This window comes from Photinus pyralis, unplaced genomic scaffold (assembly GCF_008802855.1).
Source record: "Photinus pyralis isolate 1611_PpyrPB1 unplaced genomic scaffold, Ppyr1.3 Ppyr1.4_LG2, whole genome shotgun sequence".
In the NCBI taxonomy this organism is placed as follows: Eukaryota; Metazoa; Arthropoda; class Insecta; order Coleoptera; family Lampyridae; genus Photinus; species Photinus pyralis.
Genome location: NW_022170403.1, coordinates 29327390 through 29348348, shown reverse-complemented (window position 1 = coordinate 29348348; position 20959 = coordinate 29327390). Strand labels below are relative to the sequence as shown.

General features: G+C 34.3%; 1 protein-coding gene across 1 annotated transcript; it reads left to right on the top strand.

The window, feature by feature from the left end:
- Positions 1–7418: 7418 nt before the first annotated feature.
- LOC116164832 (growth arrest-specific protein 1-like) lies at positions 7419–20338 on the top strand. The gene is made up of 3 exons (XM_031479057.1): positions 7419–7647; positions 18768–19015; positions 19284–20338. Exons 2-3 carry the CDS (start codon positions 18770–18772, stop codon positions 19776–19778), a joined length of 741 nt encoding a protein of 246 aa, XP_031334917.1. The 5' UTR covers positions 7419–7647; positions 18768–18769; the 3' UTR covers positions 19779–20338.
- Positions 20339–20959: the final 621 nt, after the last annotated feature.

Sequence of the window (20959 nt, the reverse complement as noted above, 5' to 3'; positions counted from 1 at the left end):
CGTAAGGGAAACTTAAATAAACTTAATCTAAGAATAAAGTTGAGCGACTTATGAGAAAGCTCAATGGAAACGTAAAGAGAATTTGAAGAGAACGTGAGAAGGCTTTTATAGAAAATCGAAGTAAGCGAATTGGAGAGAAATGTGAAAATTGAGGGATACGTGCGGATGAACGCGAGGGATATTTAAAGACGAATGTGAGAAGAACAACAATAATTATGGGAATTTCAAAGGAATTTGGTGGAAATTTGGGGGAAACGCTTAAAAAATTTTTTGAGACGCTTAAAAGGAACTTGAGAACGGCTAAAGAAAAAATGGAGAGAAGCTTAGAGAGGGAACGAAGGGACTTTAAGGAGAACCTGAAAAATGTGAAAGGAAATTTAGTAGAAGCGCCCAAGAACAAATTGAGCAACATATGAAAAGAAAATGAAGGAAATTTTCTCAATAGTTTTAAGGATCGCGGGGATTCGAAGGAATTGAAAAATTCAAAAAAATTATGGATCTGGCAAATCAAAGAATCCAAAAAGCCCAAAGAAAAAAACAAAAAATCTGGAGAACCCAAGATTTTGAAGACCTTTAAGAACTAAAAGCATTGTAATACGGTGAACAGTCTGAAGGTTTTGAATGATTCAGAAAATTGCAACAACCGAATGATTCAAGAAATCGGAAAAATTCCAAGCATACGAAGGATCTACGGATAATTTGAATCTTGAGAAATCGCAAGATTCCGCACAATCTGAAACTGAAGAATCGGAAGATTCTGAAGAATTGAATAAGCCTAAAGCTCGTTTTACATGCTGTAAGGTATTTCATGAAAGTTGAAAGTGAAATCACTTTCTGGAAACTTTTGAAGTGACAGATGTGCTTAGATTGCTGCAATTCTATTTCATTTTAGAGTGAAATTTTGCTAATACCAACCTAAAAAAATATAGGTTAGATCGACGGCCTTCATAACTTGTTTCTCTTTTATTTAAGTGCAATTGTAATTTTCGCTCCATAATCTGCCTTTACGCCCGTCAACATAAATGACACAAACACAACAATTTTAAATGAAGAATTGACTGTCCTAAAATTTTAGCTGAAAGTGGAATATTTCGGGTCCGAACCGAAAAATGAAGTTACTTCACTTTCAAGCAAAGTACCTACCTATTGCGCACGCCCTAGGTTAACAAAATTTCAACTTTCACAAAAACTTTCAGCCTAAAACGCGCATAAACGGTCTTAACAATTGGAAGAAAAAGAAAAAATATGAAAAATATGAAGAGTGAAGGATTCGAAGAATCGGAAGGTATGAAGAATTTAAATATGGTAAAACCTGCCGTAGAAGCATAATTGGATTAGGTACTTCCAGAAAAGTTCAAACACAATTCTTTGCGTTGGAGGTGTTTTTTCCCGTATGTTATAACCTACTGGATTAGATTTACATCGATGTCGAACGGTAAATAAAAGTTTTCAATTTTTTTAAGACATGCATTTTCATAAGGAAACGGTTTTCCATTTGCATAAAAAAATAGTATGGATACAAGTGATTGAAACTCCGTTTAGTATAGCCCATTTTTCCTATTATACTGGGTAAGATTTGCATCCATGTCAATCGGTAAATAATAAAATAATTTAATCTAAGGTGGACACAAGCCATTAAAACATCTTATAAAACATTTCTATAATTTCTTACAAATTTTGCGTAATATGGAAAGCAATTTCAAAATGTCTGCACATTTTTAATAAATTTCCAAAAATGGGTGGAGTTTTTCTTTAATCGGTCAATTTCTTATAATATTACATAATCCATTTTTAAAATTGTTTCAGGGATTATTTTTTACGATCACGCAGACTAAGGAAATGCGGACGCACCAGCACCAAATGATTCAGATTAGGGGCAAGTTATACAAACATAAATGGTGTCGTTACAATTAAATCTACCTAAATGCGCAATAAACGGAGAAAGCTACGTAACAAAAAATAATATGAAAAGGTCCTTATAGTGGAAGTTTCGCTGAATTACCGCAGCCTCAATAGCCTTCAATTACTAAAAAAATGCATTAAGTAGAGTTGTTATTTTGGTAACTATGTTAAAATAATAATCATCGTGTATGTTCTGAGTAAACACAAGACCCTAATTAAGACACCACTAGTGCTTCTCAGTTTAAGGATCTTATGTCAATATTTAACCTTTCGGTGGATACAAGTTGAGCAACGTGTTGCTTGGCGCGCGATACAATATTATATAACAAAACAAATTTGCAAAAAGTACGGAAGGTTCTGGTGAAACCAAGGGCGGAATGCTACCGAAAGTACTATGCATATCGCACGTAAACCAGTAGCACCTGTGCAAGGCTACCGTTTTACGGTAACCCCTCATACAAAATCCTTAAGTCAACAGAGGCTTCTGTATAGTTGACCAAACCAGTTTTAGAAGTGTAAGCTCAATTAATACTGTACATTTTCGTCCACATGTGACTGTATTTTATTACTGAGTCACATTAATTGAACAACTTATATTTCATGCTATTCAATTTGAATGAAATTTCTCCTGTGTTAGTTTTATGACCAATAGGTAGTTCGTTTGAACAATGCTATGAATGGTTGATTAAAATAAATTGTTGATTACCAACGGTCGTATAATAACCTTTTGCAATTAAATATCGAAGAACAATCGCGATGAGATGTTTTATGCACTTTCTCACAAACTGAAGTTGCTGACCGTACGCGCAAATTGACTTAATTAAAACTTGAGTATTGCACCTAAATGCAAGTCACCAAATCGATTAAGCCTCGATGTTGCCGTCTAATTAGTGAACAAAATTCACGCCAAAAATAAGTTAAGCCATGAAATTAAGATGCAGCACAATCTTGAGATCTTTTATTACGAAATTTGATTTTGTATTAAAGGTGGTAGTTTGCAATAAAATTGACACAGCATTGTCTACCTGGAGGTGTAGCCGGCACGTTTAACAAAGTGCTCAAACGTTAATAGCGTACAGAATCGGGAAAACGATAATTGTAGAATTACACAGTGCAGTAAGGTTGAGTATAGGTAAAGTGCACCTTCACGTCGCATTAAAGAACGTCCCAATGGCCTTTTATACCATTTAATAGGTAATCAGTAATCACAGTATTAACCCTGGTTACTGGTAGTAAATATTTGACACCAATATATGCATGGTTTGGTTGGTTATATTAGAAAATCTTCCATACATCTGGTAAATCAGGCATATGGCTGGATTAATTCACTAATCTTCCTGTTGAAATCTCATTCAAGAAATGTTTGCACGTGGGAAATATAACATTGTAGTGGTAAATTGTGTTGTGCCAGGATATAAATTTATTCGCAAAAATTCATCAAAAAGTCGGCATTCCGCTATTTTCATTAAAAGTTTCAAAACAGGTTGTAAATCAACATATGCATGATGCGCCTTTTTGGTAATACAGATCAGTATTTCATTAGTAAAGTTTAAAATTATCGATCTCACGAGTAATCTAACTCAAATAGACTAGAGTCTGCACATCTACACTATAACAGAAAGCTTTTAGTGAAAATTTAAAGTCTCTAGCTATTGTAATTGCTGAGATTTCAGCTGGACAGCCAGCCAGCCAGCCATAACGAATATAATAGCGTATTTTTTTTCCAAAAATATGCTAAAAATCAGCCCGAAACGCACGAACAGTATCCGTGATATTTCAAAAGTATCTTTTTCGGCTTATAATCTCTAACTGTTCAAATACCAGATAAACACAAAAAAAGATATGTTAGGAACCATCTCAGATCACAATAATTAAATTGAGTTCGTATAAAAACGTGATTTCTAATATTCTAATGCGATGTTACCAAATAGGCATTGACTAAAAGAAACAATCCTTATCGTATCACAACAAAGGCACACTTTAGAGGGTGATGATTGGGATCTGTGAAATCAAAAAGCATACCTACTAACGCTACTTAAAAGTGAAGGTATCCCGAATACTTTCGTAGAGAAGAAAAGAAATTAGCTACATTCTTTTTTATTTTTTTGTGAGCATATTTGAAGAGTTTTTTGAAAAAAAATGAATTTTTTTCTCGCATACACGCTGGAATGATTAGACTTTAAGTCCGATGTTTCCCTTTTTGGATCCATCATCAACTTTATTTTTTTAAATACGAACCTGCATCTTTTTCTTTAAAAAAAGGTTGTCATTCTGAAAAAATGCTACAACCATAAACTGAAAATAAAGCAAAATTTATACAAAAATATATGGTGGCTATGAAATGAAAGCATATGAATACCGTTGTTGTAAAACGAACCGTGGGGAAGCAAGTATCACCGGGGTGGAGGAACAGACAAAATTTACTGGAGAATTTGAGGGCATTAAATTTGCCAAATGCAATTGCACATGACACCTGTATTGGCAAATCAGAAAGAAATGGTAACATGGAAAAAGTGTCATATCACTACAAGTAATAGCTTACTAATACTTTCAATTAACTCTTCAGCGGACATCATCTATTCCCACACCAGCCCTCGCAAAACGAGCAACTGCACATTTTGCTACTGTCACTTAGTCAATAGGCGCTACTTGCCACAGTTTGATGAGAAATCTGGTGGAAATAACTTTTATTTGAAACATTTTTTACAGACACAAATTTAAAAAAATTAAAATGCCATTTAACACTTAAATTGAGTCAAAATAACATTAAAATTTTGAATAAACAAAGAGTAAGGAGGGGCTCCCAGATCCCAGTAGCACACGTGCCCCTAAAGGTCTTGCTACGCCATTGCTAATAGTCGTAACAACGTCTGCTCACTAGGTTAACTGCTGGTAATATTTTAAGCGCCATTTCCGTATTAGGCAGCTATTCACAAAATTGCGGTCTGGTGATCGAGGAAGCTACGGCAAACATAAAATAAAAGGAAGATGAACGTTTGATGGCAAGATTGATGTGATTTTCTTTCATGGCTGCAAGTGATCAACAGGAGAATGATTCAAACAATTTTTTTGTTATAAATTACTAATGATGCCTCGTTACTTAATGGTAGGTAGTAGGAGGTAAAAAGAGAAAAATCGTCCGTACAAGGTTGTGGAAGGGCCTTAGTTGCGTATGACAGAAAGACAATTGAATGATCTTTGGAAAAGAAAAAGGGGACGATCACATAATCAAGGATAAAAATGTGGGGAAAAATGAAAAAGTAACACTAACCGGAAACACCAAAAGGCGGGAAGTACAAGAGACAAATGATGGGGGTGGCAAGGTAAGGGCGAAAAAGATAAAGGGAAATAGGGAAAAATTAGATACAATTTAAAAAGATTCGAAATAGCACACCGCTGGGCTAATAGCAACTAACAAAACCCCAAAAAATTAACGCTAACCTAACCTGCAGTGAACGTCAGTTTTTTTGCATTTTTTTCCTGAATACATTAATGTATCACAGCCTATTTTTTTTTAAGTTTTGCCAATAAAAATCTTATTTTTTTACTGTTTTTAATTAGTAGGTCATGGATTTATAGAAATTTTGTTTTGTTTATTGCATCCAGGGTAACTAGGGCCGACCAATAAAAATTGCTAATGGTAAAACATTTCAACATTTTGATAAATATGGTCATATAGTAGGTACATAGTTATATAAAAAAATATAAGTAGTGATACATCAATATAATCAAGAAAAATAATGCAAAAATTGACGTTAAAATATACAGGGTGTTGCATTTAAAAAATACCAACGTTGGGTCGAATTTCAAAAACGTTACTCTATCTAAAAATATCTAAAATGGGCAGTTTTCCCTTTTTCTATCTTACATGGGTATATAAGATATGATAACATCCAAAAAGCCACACTTTTCGTTTTCGTCCTGGATCTCAGAAATAAACGTAGTAGCTATATTGATTCTGTTTGTTGTATTAAAAGTTTCACAAATGTGACACAGGGTCGCGACAATGGTAAGTCTATATCTTTAAAAACTGTAATTTCAACAAAAATAGGACACACGGTGCATCTCAAACGATCATCTTTTTGAGCTTGAGTCAAACTAGGGGGAATTCCAACGGGAACAAAGCTTACGCACCTTCAAAAGTATGTGTAAAATGGTGTTAATTGCTTTCACGCCAATCTTTCGAATAGCTTGAGTACTCCTTACGGTAACATGGCGGTTCTCCTCTATCCCGTTCCGAACAAGACTGATATTCTTTGCGGTAACGGCCGTTTTTGGTTTTTGGTTATGGTTAAATATTCTATTTTGTTGTATTTCGATGTCTGTTTTAGTTTATTCTTTTTTTAGGGGCACTTCACAAACATTAAACATTCACTCAAGCTTAAAGTAGGTACCAAAGTTGTGGAATTTTCAAAGTTTAAGATACAAGCTTTAAGTTCCAAGATTGAAGCTTCAAGATTAATGTTCCAAGCTCGTGAATATGAATCAAATTTTAAGATACGATCTTCACGAATTCACTTTTGGAAGTTCAAATTCTAGGACTCAAGATTCAAGTTTCGAAATATAAGAATAAAGTTTAAAAATTGGCGTTTGAGTACTTAAGATTTACGTTTGAAGACTTCTACATTAAAATTGCAAGTACTTTTAAAATGAAACCTGTGATTTACTTATTTATTTATTTCTTGCTGCAAGATTGAAGATGCAACACGCTTGAACGTTTAGATTTCAGGATTCAATAATAAACAGTCCAAACTATTCACATTTAGACTTCAACGTTGAAACTTTTAAAATTGCAAGTGCTACAGTTCAGGGGCGTTGTGAATGTCTTTTTCGCTCAATGAACGCTTCCGTTCTTTGTTGGTATAACAGATATAATGAAAATCTTCATTTATCTGTAAATATCCAATTTTCATAGGGCCAAATTACATCAGAGTGGTTTAAAGTAGTCACAAAATCGGGTAATAAACCGATGGGCAAGAAAAAGTAACTGATGTTTTGCATACAATGACCACAGTCCTCTAATTGCTGTGACGCCGATATATGCATAGAGTGCGTGACAGATATTGGTTATGGTCAAAACAGTTATGGGTGTCAAACAAAATGATATGAAATAAACAGCCCGAATTTAATTACCGTGAAGTGAACATCATTTGTTTCCACCCACCACTTGATCGAATTACTTGGCTTTATTATTGTTTGTCGATCTATTGTAACTATCTCCATCGGAAGAAACACATTTTCCCCCAAACTCATTTCGTTTGATTATAAAAATGTTATCCGAGTATCAAGTTTAAGTGTCACTTCACAGCCCTAAAAAACCTGAAAAAGGTCGTCTTATAAAGGGACAGAAGAACGTACATTCTGAAAGATATAATAATGCGTCTCCATCTGGCAACTATGTAGTAAAAGAAGAAAGAAGAGCAATAGAACCAGTCCAACAAGAACGAAACAACACATCGTAAAGTTTATACATCAGAATGGGACGACTAGAAAAGCTCTTGGAGTCGGAAGGAGGCAGAAAAGTAGGTACTCCGTTGGCTGTCAGCCTCCGTTGAACACAACTTAATCCCAAACATTAAATCCGCGTCGGTTGTTGTGAAAGAAACACGCACCCGCTTCGTTTTAAAATACTCGGAAGATAAAATTCGAATTTATTCCTCGTAAATATACCGAGTGTTTGTGTATGTGTTTGGCTTATATTGGAAACAATGTGAGGAGCAGGATCGGTTTTTTTACTATTTTACGGTAAGAAGTAATTTTCGTCCATCCCCTTAGATGTTGAAAAAGGTGCATCACCTAAACATACGCGCCTAAAAATAGTTTTCACATTTCCATTTCAATTGAATCCTTGACAAGCCAGTCTCAAGAGTTGTTTATAAAAATAGAGTGCTACTGTGTTACAACGGGATTAATAAACTAAAACGATCCACATTTTTAACATCTTTGATCTGCACCACTTTTAGACTTCGAAATTTACGAGCGGAAATCTATTTGGTTTCGACATGTGTAAATTCTATTTAAATAAATTTACATCAAACAATGAATTGAAGTTCTTTTGGACGATAATCGAAAATTTCCCTCGTGGATCTTTCTAGTCCACCGCTGAGCGTTATTTGAAATTAATAAATTGAATTGTTGTTTTGACATTTAAGAACATTAGTTCAACTGCTCTAAACTTGTAACTGTGACATGAAATTTATGTTAATCCTCAGCAATGTTTGTAAAACACATAAGAATAATTTGTGATTTTAGAGTAAATATGTTCAAATGCAAAACTATCCAAAACTCACCCCAGCCTGCCAACCATCGTATCACAATTCAAAAATTACCCGATCAAATCCCTCAATTGTCTCGGTTCAAAGGAATTTAAATTAAACAAAACATGTTAATGGAACGAGAGGAGCTCAATGTCTAGGGGTTAATTTATTAATTAGAAAGTCAAATCAGATCAATTGAAAAAGAGAACCTAGTAAGTCGAATCGGGAAATTTATTTAAACCCTTAAAAGGGTTCTGACTCGTATCTTTCGTTTAGGAATCAACTTCATTTTATCATTTTAAATACGGAAAGCCAACGTTTATTCCTCAATGGGGGCCAATTTAGGCGCGGTAGTATTTAGTTGTGTATTAAAAATAAAGATAAATACCTATTTATTGAAGTTGACAAAGGGGGATTTAAAATTATTGCAGCGCGTGTGCTAAAATTTTGCGTCGCTTTTAAGAAAATTTTCATGGGGTGTTGCAGGCATTACGAAAAACGATTTTGTTTACTCCACGCCAATAATTTCTCTGAAATATTAAAAAATTGACCAAATTAAACAAGTGATAAAATTATCGTATATGCCATCAATGGTGTGCGATTCTCAGCATTGATGGTTAAATCTTTGCTGTCGAAAACCATTCGGGTTCTTACTTGAACCATTGAATTAAATTCAATGCTTGAACTAGAAAGGAACGACTTTCTAAGTGCTGTCAGTGGTGCAATTTAAAACCCTCGGAACATACGTACCGACGGAATTAGTAAAATGAGTATTACAATGCTGCTCAATAATGATGTAGGTATAATAAAGACTTTCGTTTTTATTCTACTTAGGTTTTCAGTACGTTTCATTTTTCTACCCAGGTCTACTTCGCGTAACATGGCTTCGGTGTCTACTTGTTCTTTTTGCAGTTCCCCTACGAAAGCATTTATCAGTTTACGAGTTGAAGTTTGTTACAATACAAACTTAGACCAATGACGATCGGTGGTAAACAGAATACGTTGGTAAATACGGTGGCGGTAAAGAGTAGGTGGTAAAAACGGATTGGTAGAAATGGGGGCGAATGGAGACTCGATGAGGCAAGAACTCAAGATGAGGCAAGAACTAAGAAAACCATACGACTTGTTGAAGATTTACTGCTGCGTGATCGACGATTGAAAAGCCCAGTGTTGCACAAGAAGATGGAGTGTTATTTTTTTAGGATTGTCACAGGAGACGAAATGGGACCCTCCCAAAAGACATGAATCACTGCTATCGGTCCATAGGGACTCTCCACTCCAAAAAGAGGCAAAAGCTTATTGAATACATGGGCAAAATGAATCTCGATTAATGGTGAGTCACCATTGAACGCTTAAACAAAGCCGAACTCGTGGCGCACGAACACTGCGCTCTTGCACGAGAAATGAAAGACCCGGAAAAACTCTGGGCTAAATGGACAGTAGTCATACGAACAATATGAAAGTTGATACATTGAAGGAAGTTCCCCTGGAACAAAAATGTTTTTGGAACCCAAGAGGCCGTATGCCACTATGCAAATGACATTGGTAACATCTTATTTCGAAATACGAGTATAAAATTATACCGTACGTCTATACCGACTCGTTTCTTTGCGCTCCAAAGGATTTCAAGAGCACTAAGGAGTTTGTGAGAAAACAGATCTATGAGGATTGTAATAACTCTGAAGGTATCTAGGGGTTCTAAAGATTCTAACAACATTTTAAGGATTCTAAAGGTTCTAGAAGTTCTAAAAATTCTATAGACATTATAAAAAGATTCTAAAAGAAGGTTTTAAGAGGAGTATAAAAAGATTCTGAAAAAGTTAGAAAATGTATGATTCTACGGAGATTTTAGGGGCATTATAAAAAAATTCCAGGCTTCCTGTAATCGCGAAGAATGTGCGGTTCTCATTAGACAATTGCGAACGAGTCTTGAGAAGGTCGCTGTGTGGAAACTCGACTGCTGTACTGATTAGAATCAGTTCGGGCATGATTATTTGTAAGTATATAGTGGGTGGGTAGCGCAGCCCTTGACTGAAACCCGCCCACTCAAAATAATAAAGACCAAAATAAAATAAAATAAAAATAAAAAGTTATTGGAAGATTGTAGGGATGAGAGAGAAATAAGAGGATAAGGAAATTCTAAGAAGATTCTAGATATCTTGAAGGTTTTAAATATTCTAAAAATATCCTAAAAGAGGTTAGTTAACATAAGGACGATTCTAACTCAAAAAGTCACTAGAAAAAGTCACTAGATGCAAAAAAAGTCCCTATAAAAGTAACTAGATTTGAAACTCTGCTAGGGACCCAGTAATATATGGCCGATTCTAACTCAAAAAGTCACTAGATGTGGAAAGTCCCTAGAAAAGTAGCTTTGCTAGCGCGCATAGGGCCAATTCTAAACCAAAAAGTCATTAGGTTTGAAAGTTACTAGAAAAGTATTGTTTGAAACTCTTCTGCGTTGGTTCTAATCATCGCTAGTATGGTTCTGATCTAGGGTTTGTCAAGCAGGGTTTCTAGAAAATTAACTAAAAAGCTAATCAGGTTTGAAACTCTGCTAGAATTCGCTCGTTTATATAAGGCCAGCTCTAATAAAAAAGTCACTAGATTAGTCACTACTAGGTTTAAAAATTTGTTGTGTGGGTTCGCATCTTTGGTAGTACGTGGCGAATTAAGGTTTGCCACGGTTAATGATTATCGATACCGACAATTACTAGAAAAAAACTAGGTTTGATAATCTGCTGCGTGGGTTGGCATCTTTGCTAGTGTGGTTTTGAACTAAGGTTTGCCAAGCAGGCATAGTAAAGTAACTACAAAAATAATTAGCTTCAAAATCCGTGCGTTATATAAGGCCAGTTCTAAATCAAAAAGTCACTAGATTTGTCACTAGAAAATAACAAGGTTTGAAACTCTGCTGTGTGAGTTCGAATCTTTGCTAGTACGGTTCTGTGTGAATGATTATCGATTTCGGATGCAAGAGTCGTAGGTCAATTCGATCGTTTGGGGCGCATGCTCCAATGAGATATTTATTATCGATTTCGGAGCATGAGTCGTCCTACGAATATCGACCCTAGACTATTTTCTAGGAGTACTTTAATAAAATTCACTAGAAATTGTGATGGTTTTGGAGGTCGTATGAATATCGCGAGCAGATTCCAACATCCAAATGCCATTGTACGAAAGCTGTTAGAAGCTCCATGGCAACCAACGTCTCAATAATCGTTGCCTTGGATTTTAAGCTACGCTTAAGCTAAGCTCCACTTAACTTTGTCGGCGCAAACGGCCATTAGCATTGTAATGGTTCATTAGGAAAGTAGAGTTTTACAAAATTTTGCATGTGCATTTCTAAGATGATTCTATAAACGTTTCCTCAGCATAGCGCTTTATAGAAAGTTCTTACTTGCGGTTCTATGCACCAACATGAAATTTAAATCCTTTAAGTTTTAATACGTAGGTTTGTATTCTTATTTAAACTAAAATTGTTGAAATCTCTTACCAGCACCAGATGTGCATTTCTTTAAAATTAATTAACTTTTGCCTGATAAACACTCCGTATCGCAAACGAATAAATAAAAACCTTTTACAAACTATTCAAACTTGACCAAATGAGTCTTACTTCTGCACCTATCTAAACTGAATAATTACAAAGCGAAAGCGATAAAATTTAAACAAGCATTACGCATTTACAAACAACTTGGAAAGTTGTGTTTCGAATTTAAGGCTTTCAACAGAAAAAATGTAGGAAAAAATGCTTGTGGGAGCAAATTGGTCCTACATTCGAAACATATTTTTCGAATTTTGAGGAGGTCCCATTTGATTTGACGTTTTCAATGGAGATGGAGAAAAAAAAAGGTGGTGCTTGATGGTAAATTTGATGAAAAACGGACATTTTTCATTAAAAAAGTGTTATCAGTAAATGCTTAAGGGTCTAAATTAATCCTTGATAACAAAAGTTGCTCCAATTTCGCGGAGATTCCATTTAATTTAATTCGAAATCCCAAAAAGTCATATTGCGAAATGAATGGAAATTTGAATTTCAACATTAAATTCGAAACACAAATTTCTCATACAGTCTCGCATACAGTTCCTTTGACTTATCTTTTTCTTAAGATTATAGAAAGCTCCAAAATCGCCTGTTGCAAAATGAATGAAAATTCCGAGGAAAATTCATATTACAACAGAAATTTTTTTTACAAAAAATCCTTGTTGGAACAAACTGGTCCTAAATTCGATACATAAGAGATTTTATTAAATTGGCGATCTTAATGGAAATTCAGTAAATGCGGTTCAAAGATGATGTAGCGAAATTGATGAAAAACGGTCATTTTTCATTTTAATGAGGGTTTTATCAATAAATGCACAAATTAGACCTTCATTTAAAACACAAATTTTTTCTGGAATTCCATCGAAGTTCGAGATTTATTTTGACGTTTTTTCGATTTATAAAAAAATTTGGCATTTGCAATTGCAAGCATCAGTTAATTCTGAAAATTATTACTTAAATTTTGATTCCAGGGTAAAGTAAAAGTCCAAAACAGTTTATTAAAAATGTTACTTTTTTAAATCTTTTAGCTTCTCCCAAAACCTTGAATTTTTGGTAATAATATCCTATATCTATCCCTGATATATTATTTGATTTTTCTGGTTTTTATATTCTATTCTTAAATGTTTGCATAATAACGATATGATTGTCGGTTTGGGTCAGGCAGATAGAAGTCAATATTTATCTGCCCAAAACATATCGATTAATACATTTTTCGAATAATTAATTTTAAATCTAAAAACTGGAGAATAAATTTGACAGTAAAAACAATTGACTACAAAAATATACAGTGTGCCATTTAAAAAAAGTGAGATTTTTTAATATGAAGTTTTGTAACTTTGGATCTCCTAAGAAAGCATTTTGTAAATTTATTTTTAATTGTTTCATAGGAGATGTAATATTTATTTGTCTACCCAGGATATAAGATGTAGATAGCTTTAAATCAAAATTAGTAGTAATTTTCACTAAAACTGTTCTTCGTACATTAACCATATAATAAAAAAAGTCGTACAATTACACGCAGAATTAAAAAGTGACCTACCATTTCAGCGCTCTACTTTGTGAACGCAGTCTGTATAACTCAAAATATTATTATTAAAATGTCTATAACATTCAACCACATAATACAAAAGCACTATCGAAAAATCTTACCTTTAAGACATTAAGTTACTCCCCAGAATTGTTGTCTTACCCTGTACAAGAGCTCAATACTCTGTTCTTAATTGTCTGCGGCGACCATTTTCCATTAGAAAATAAGTATCATATTTTAAACTTGCGTGAGAAACGTTCAATACCTGCCGAAAGCGCTTATGTATGGCCAAGTGTATGGCATTTACAATAATAAAGCTATCAACAGTGTACTGAACGCAAACTTCAAAGGCAACGTGACAAGCTCTTGGAAGTTAAAGAACCCATAACCAAGAAACAATCATTCGCCGGCTACTAATTACAACCAATCTATGTAATGACTATTTAACAAAGCTTAATACAAATAAATATTTACATTACCGAGAATACTTATGGACACGTAATTGGCAGTGGTAAACTGCACCGACCGAGCAGGAAACATGCGGGTTAAGAGAAATTACAATAATAATAACTGAAAATTTACACGTCTACATTACAGTCTTGAAGTTCAAAGAAAATTGCCGCTGAAACTAATCAAACTGAAGTAATAACTTTTTGGGGGACTACATTCTTCGCGTTACACAAACCAGTTGCACCAAAATTATGAGCCACTGTTTACTCAAGTAAATTACCCAACGAAAGCAAGTACCGTTGTCAATGACGTTCTTAAGTCTTAAGTTTAATTATATGGAATCGTGATAACCTAAGAACTCATTTAGCAATTTCAAATTATTCATTTTGGGTTTTGTGCAAAGTATCCATTTAATGTAGTGCGGTCAAATTGGTGAAAAATAAAATGTTGTTTTATGATCATCTTTAAAAGTCCACTTGTCAGCATCCAAACCATTTAAATCCACAACAAATAAATAATAAATAATAATTTAGGAACAGTCGACATCTTCAACGCACAGTCTATAGTCTAGACCTACTTTTTTATCCTAGGAACCCCTGTACACGTACCTATCTTACGATCGATTCTGTTTTTAGAGGAACCCTAGATAGGCCTGCATCAGTAGGATTGAAATGCAAATCCGATTTAACTGCTACAAAAGGTTTTATTGTTTTATTTTATAGCACATTGACATTTGAATAGGTTTCAATGAGTAGGCTAAGTCCTTCTTTAACCGTATAAAGTGATCACTTTAACTATAAGGGTAGATAAAGTGAAACAAATGACTTGTGCATTCTAATGACACCTGTCATTCTTATATCAAATGCACATAATAAATTATGAAAAAAAATAAACAAAATCTGTTTGAGAGGGGTCCCACAAATTAGCGTAACGTAGTGCACAATATTCGACTAATCCGCTTCTAATAAAACACACAAAAATTGTTTCTAAGTAAAAATGCCCCAAGGTTTATAATGACCCTTAAATTGCCTTGAGAGCATGTTTGACTTTTTATTTTTCACGAACTACCCAATGAAATAAAATCTCCATTTTCTTGATCCATTTCTTGGATTAGTTCGAGGACACCATTTTATGATATCTCTTTCGATTTTCAGTGCGTAATTATAGAGAAACACAAGAAATTTTGATTCAAAGAGAGCTTATATGCCAATGGTAAACATTATTTCCAAAATGTTGTCTCTCCTCTGTTTACTTTTATTCATTTCCCAAATTAATCTTTCTATACGAATTACGAACTAATTAGAAACCATTATCTTAGCAGTACCATATTGTACTTTTGAGCGCACCTACCCCTAAACACCCCTCTCCCCTCTGGAAATATATGGGTGAATTACGAGTTAATTAGAAATGTTATTAACTTATTTTAGCATCATCAAAAAATTTGAAATAACTGATCAGCAGGGTTTTACATTTTTTTAATGTTGGTATGTGCAATGGTTTTAACAAAATTGAAGTACCAGTTCCATTCCAGATTTTCGCTTTTCAGTCATTGTAACAAAAGACCATTAATCCGTGGGTGGAAGATCCTGGGTTTATTAACGTACATATTTAAAATTCATTGTCGGGGCACGTTGAAGGACTCTTAAGGCTACAACCTAACAATATTTAAACGAAATTCTAATTATACTGAGTGATTGATATAGTTACATTTTTTTAAATAGAACACTGTATATTGCACATTTCGATTCCTTGATCAATTTTAGTGTACTTATTAATGTATTTTAAAAGACATCTAAAATGAGTCGTTTAGCCGCAATTCATCATTTTTTCAAAAAGTAAATGTCCAGTAAGGATTAAACATCGCAGTTATCACATAAAAATGCAGTACTACTAATCATACTAACATACGCCGAACAAGTGAAACTTTTTTTTGTGTTAAAAGAAAACGCTGCCAATTATCAAAACTTCAATCAAAGGTAGCTTGTTTTTTTAAAACATTTGCACATCAAAATCTTTCATTTCCGTATAGATTATGTTTAAAAACATTCGCGATGTCGTTTCTATATTCCCAGACTGCGCTGTTTTTAATTTTGAATTAAAGTTGTTATTAAAGGGTGTTATACCGTCGGTTATACATGTATTCAAAAGAAGGGGAACTTTATTGAAAAATAAAATTTTATAGATGCTCTAATCTTTTGTTTTCATGCCTAGTCCGGGAATATAAAAACGATCCCCCGTAGAAATATACAATTCATTTCCTTCATAGATTATGTTTAACAGACTCTGCAATATACGGAGTGAAAATGTTGTGTTTCGGAACACTTAATTTATCTTCAAAACAATACTTTTTTTAAAAGAAGCTTTTTATGGTATCCAAAATTATAAAAAATTTGCTATTATGTAATCTATGTACTTTGAATTTGTGGTCAGTGGCGCACCTCTGCCTGGTCAAAGGGAGTATTTTTCTTTAAATAGCAACAACTTGTTTTTAGAGGCGGCAACGCCAGGTATATGTCAAAGTATCAAGTATCAAGCAGCATAAAAAATTTATTATATTCAATAATCAGGAAAATAATTTGTTAATTATTGATTTCATAATTTTACTACTTTGATCATGTTTATGTTCCCATATTTCAAAAAAGTTCATTCTTTCATAATACCTAGTGCTTTCCATTAAAAAAGTGACCCTCTTAGTTCTGTAGACGCCTCGGTAGACGCCCGCCACTATCAATAATTTGTAAGCGTGCCAATTTACTTCAATTTTTGTAATAATTTTTGACACAATAAATTACTTTCACATAACCAACAAAAGAATAACGTTTTGTTTTCAACGCGAACTAGTGAAATTATTAAATTAACATAACAATTTTCATTGATTTGAGTTTTTCTCTAAACTTTAATTATGTAATATCAGTTTTTTATTCTCTTTAAGAATATGTAATTGAAAAAATGTAAAAAATAAGCCCACCTTGACCATGCAGAAGTTCGCCACTGAAATTTAATGGCGAGCGTTTGTGCGCAATTTAAAAAGCGTTGAACAAGCCAAGAAGTACGTAGATTGGCAGTAAACTTTTTATATTTTTGGATAACTTAAAAAGCTTCTAAAAAAACGTTGTTTTGAAGATATTATTCAGTGTTCCAGACAACATTTTCACCCTGTAGGTATAATGACGGGAGTTTTAATTTTTGTTGTGCGTCCAAATTTTTCATTTTCTTCGCAGATTATGTTTAAGAAACAACCCTCTAATTACCACCTAAAAATACGATCCGTTTAAAATTTGGTATTTTTTAAGAAAATAAAACCCCTTTCCGTATTAAAATTTCGTAATTTCTAAAAAAATTCGCTCACTTACACAGAAAATAGGGCGTTGTAGTTTTTGTTATACATCTAAATGTCCACAACTTGGAAATTTCTTCATTTTGAATGTTTCGAAAATTACCAACAATTACGATCGCACTGTAGAATGGAAACACGGAACAACCATTATTGATCCTGTTTATCTCGTTAATGCTCGGAAGCAAAATAATCATACGTTTCTGACTTTCTGTCCTTTCTTACTCGTGTTTTTTTAAGAAATGTAACAAATAGGTAAATGCTCAGAAAAATAGGTCTTCAATGTGGAGACCCCGTGCTGTAGCATCTAGGAAAATTTACAAAAGTTGCTTTAACACGTGGGCATTTGTTGAGATTTTAACATATCCAAAACTCCTACCTCACACTAGGAATTAGGAAGCTAAAAATTGTATTGATTCTTGAGAGTTTTGAACTACCACATTTTGCGACTCTTGGATTTAAGAAACAAAAGAATAACGAGAATGGCTCTTTAAGCCAAGAGTCGCAAAATTTGGTAGTTACAAAACTCTCAAGAATCAATACAATTTTTAGCTTCCTAATTCCTAGTTTGAGGTAAGAGTTTTGGATATGTTAAAATCTCAACAAATGTCCACGTTTTAAAGAAACTTTTGTATATCCGTCTGTATGTAACGTGTGTCATTGACAAAAGTAACGATCGCCTAACAAGTAAACCTTGCCGTATAAGCAACCAGCAGGCAGCATGCCTATCACATCGGGCTCCGTCGGTATCTTCAAGGAGGAGCTCCTTTTAGGTTCGTGTACTTCCAAGTTGCACAATATATTCAAATGTTGCTTGTGCATGCTGCATGATTTCTCTATTCGGCGATCATTAATTTTGTGAAAGACAGAACGCACGGGGAAAAAAAATTAGAGCGAACATTTTTCTTAAGATTTTTTTTCAAATAGAAACCTAAAATTTTTATTACGTTATTCGAAAGACCTTATTTTTCTGTGGGCAACCTACAAAAATTGTGCCAGGTTTTATCAACAAAAAACTGAGAAAAAATCTGAGGGCCGTTTGGCACATCTTCAAAGTATAGGCTACTTATTGCAAAAAATTCCAGGACCTCTAGGACAATTCTCCTAACAGGAGTTCAAAACCGCAGAGGTGGGTCCAGACGGACGGCCAAAACCAATATCACATTTTTTTTAATTCTTAAAAAATGCACTAAAAATATACTACAGAGGTGACCAAAGTCGTATTTGAATATAGAACTTCTAAGCCCTTGGCCTAGCTTCTAAATTTCAAATAATTGAATGCCTAATTATTTATAAGAGCAAAAAATTTGGCATTTATATGACGTTTGGCGACCTCATTGCACCTCATTAAATTACAACTGGAAGTAATTGGTATATGAAATTGAATTTAAAACTAATGATGTTCAATGAGGTTGGCAACATACTATAGCGCACTTACAGCTATAATTTTGTCGCTAAAGTGCGATTATCACTGTTACTTTGCTCTAAATTTACAAAATCGAGTTGCATTATTGGCAAGAATAAATTTAAAGGCAGCTGCAACCCTTGCATTCTTATGTACTACGGAAACGATTCTACGTTACGTTATAAAAGGGATTCAAAAAAATCTCCCCAGTGTCACATGGATTTGAGGAACTTTTTCCTTAATAATTTATTACTTCAGAAACAACCCACAATTTTTAGAATTTGACCGTATCATTAACTCACGATACGGTTTAATTTCACATTTTTTGACGTTTTTTTAATTTATTTAAGGTATGTGGTGGGTCATGATGTCGGTGACGGCGATAGTGGGTGTTGCAGCGGAATATCGTGCTCCTATATCATGCGAAGAAGCTCGCCTTAAATGTGCATACCGCGTCGGATGTGGAAAGGCCCTTCAAAATTACATGGTCGGCTGTTCCGCGGTACTGCAAGGACCGGAATCGCCATCCTGCCCCGAGAATTGCCAGCACGCCCTTATAGCTCTGACATCGACCGAAGAGGGACGCGATCTAATGAAGGTATGCAAGTTGGACCGCTAATTAGGCAATACATCTTATAAATGAAAGTCTTGACCGCATGCTTCAGCGGCGTAATAAGTAATTTTAAATGCAAATTAACGCTACTGTTTGATTATATTTACATAAGCAAATACGGTTTTGTGCTACATGCGGCAAGTTAAAATATCAATTATTATGGGTCATAAACAAACTACCACGCAATTACTTTTGCCCATAAAGTCACGACTTGAGTTTGTTGCATGTTGTTGACGAGTAAAATTTGTTGCAGTGCGAATGCAGCGATGATTTCTGCGAAGATGCCAAGCGGAGGGTGGAGGTTTGCAGACCACAGGTGTTAAAGGCGACAAGAAATGAGTCGGTAGTTTCGTGCCGGGTAGCCCAATGGATTTGTTCCGCGGACGCGTTGTGCTCAACGGCCTTGGATTATTACAATCGATACTGCAGATCGATGTTTCACGGGAAAAAGTGCACCCATAGATGTCTAAATTCAATTTCGATCCTTCGACGGCAGGAAAAGGCCTCCAAATTGGAATCGTGCAAATGCGACGGCCACGAGGAGTACGACTGTCCGCAGATACAAAACAACATGGCCAGGCTGTGCTTCCACAAGAACATTAACCAAGTGACGCCAGAACCTGTGGGCGACATAGAAACGAATAACATTATAAGGGATACGCGTACTTCCGTGGGTGTTTGTGGTGTTATACGAACCAGTTTGTTCTTAATTCTGGTACTCAATACACTAACATTTGCGGTGACGTGATCAAAAGTCGCGTGTTCCTCCACCAACCACTATCTACCTCGTTGCACACGTCAGTATTTTGTAATTTGATCTGAACCTTTAAAATTTAGTAGCCAGACCAAAGTTGTTGAATTATTAGAACCAGACGTTACTGATAGTTCCTAAGATCTGATACATTACCATAGTAAACTGAAGTTGTAAATTTCTTTGTACAGTGTGTATTATATTTGCTTAGCTGTAAGTCACTCTTTATAGTCATACAGATTAAGTTGTGTCAATGATAACTACAGGATTTTTAGCCAAAGAGGCGCTTTGGGCTGTATGTTGCTTTAAGTTATTGAAATGCTTTAATCTCCTTTAAGGTGGTTGTTGAATTCCTGTTTTTTGTTTTTAATAGATCCAGATTGCAGAAATCGTAGACAGAATCTTTATTTTGTGAGTACAAAAAGCTAATGTCTTTATCTAGTTGTCTATTCTTATGTAAAATTAATGTACAAATTGTTATAGTGTGATTGGATTTTAGATAAAAGTTTATATTGTGAATGTGACAGAAAATAAATGACTTTTTTTATATTCTCAGACCTACAGATAATTTTTGGTGAATTTTCGTGGTTCCCATTAATTTATAGTTTTTGACGCTTGCCACCGGTATCATTACGCCCTCGGCTTTTGCGGTGATTGACTACATTATTAAAACATAAGGGCTTAGTCAAATCAGTTAATCAAATTTCGCCTAAAGGAACAAATAATTAAGATCTAAAACTGGTGTCATTAATTAATATTTCGCATAAGAAAAAACTACATCTGCCATATAATTGAAGATTAACTTTGAATTCTGAAGCTAATGACGGGCGATCTGTGTGGTCTACGATCTGTTCTACTTTTACCTCTGAATTATGGTCTCTATATAGAGATAATCTAAAGAAAATCTACCTTTCTCGTTGCTATTAAATCTGAAAGAAGTGCGCGAAAACCTACCCAATTATTGCAACCGATTAATTGTTTAATTTCATCTCAAATGTAGGTAATTACTTTATTTTACACTTCCAAATGAAGAATAAATATTTGCGGTTACAAAAAAAATGACCATTCTTATAACAGATCGCAAATTGTATAAGCTTATTTACTTAACTTTTTTGTGATGGTACCGCAACTCGTAGTGTAATTTGAATTTTAAACGTGATTCTATACAATTAAGCCTA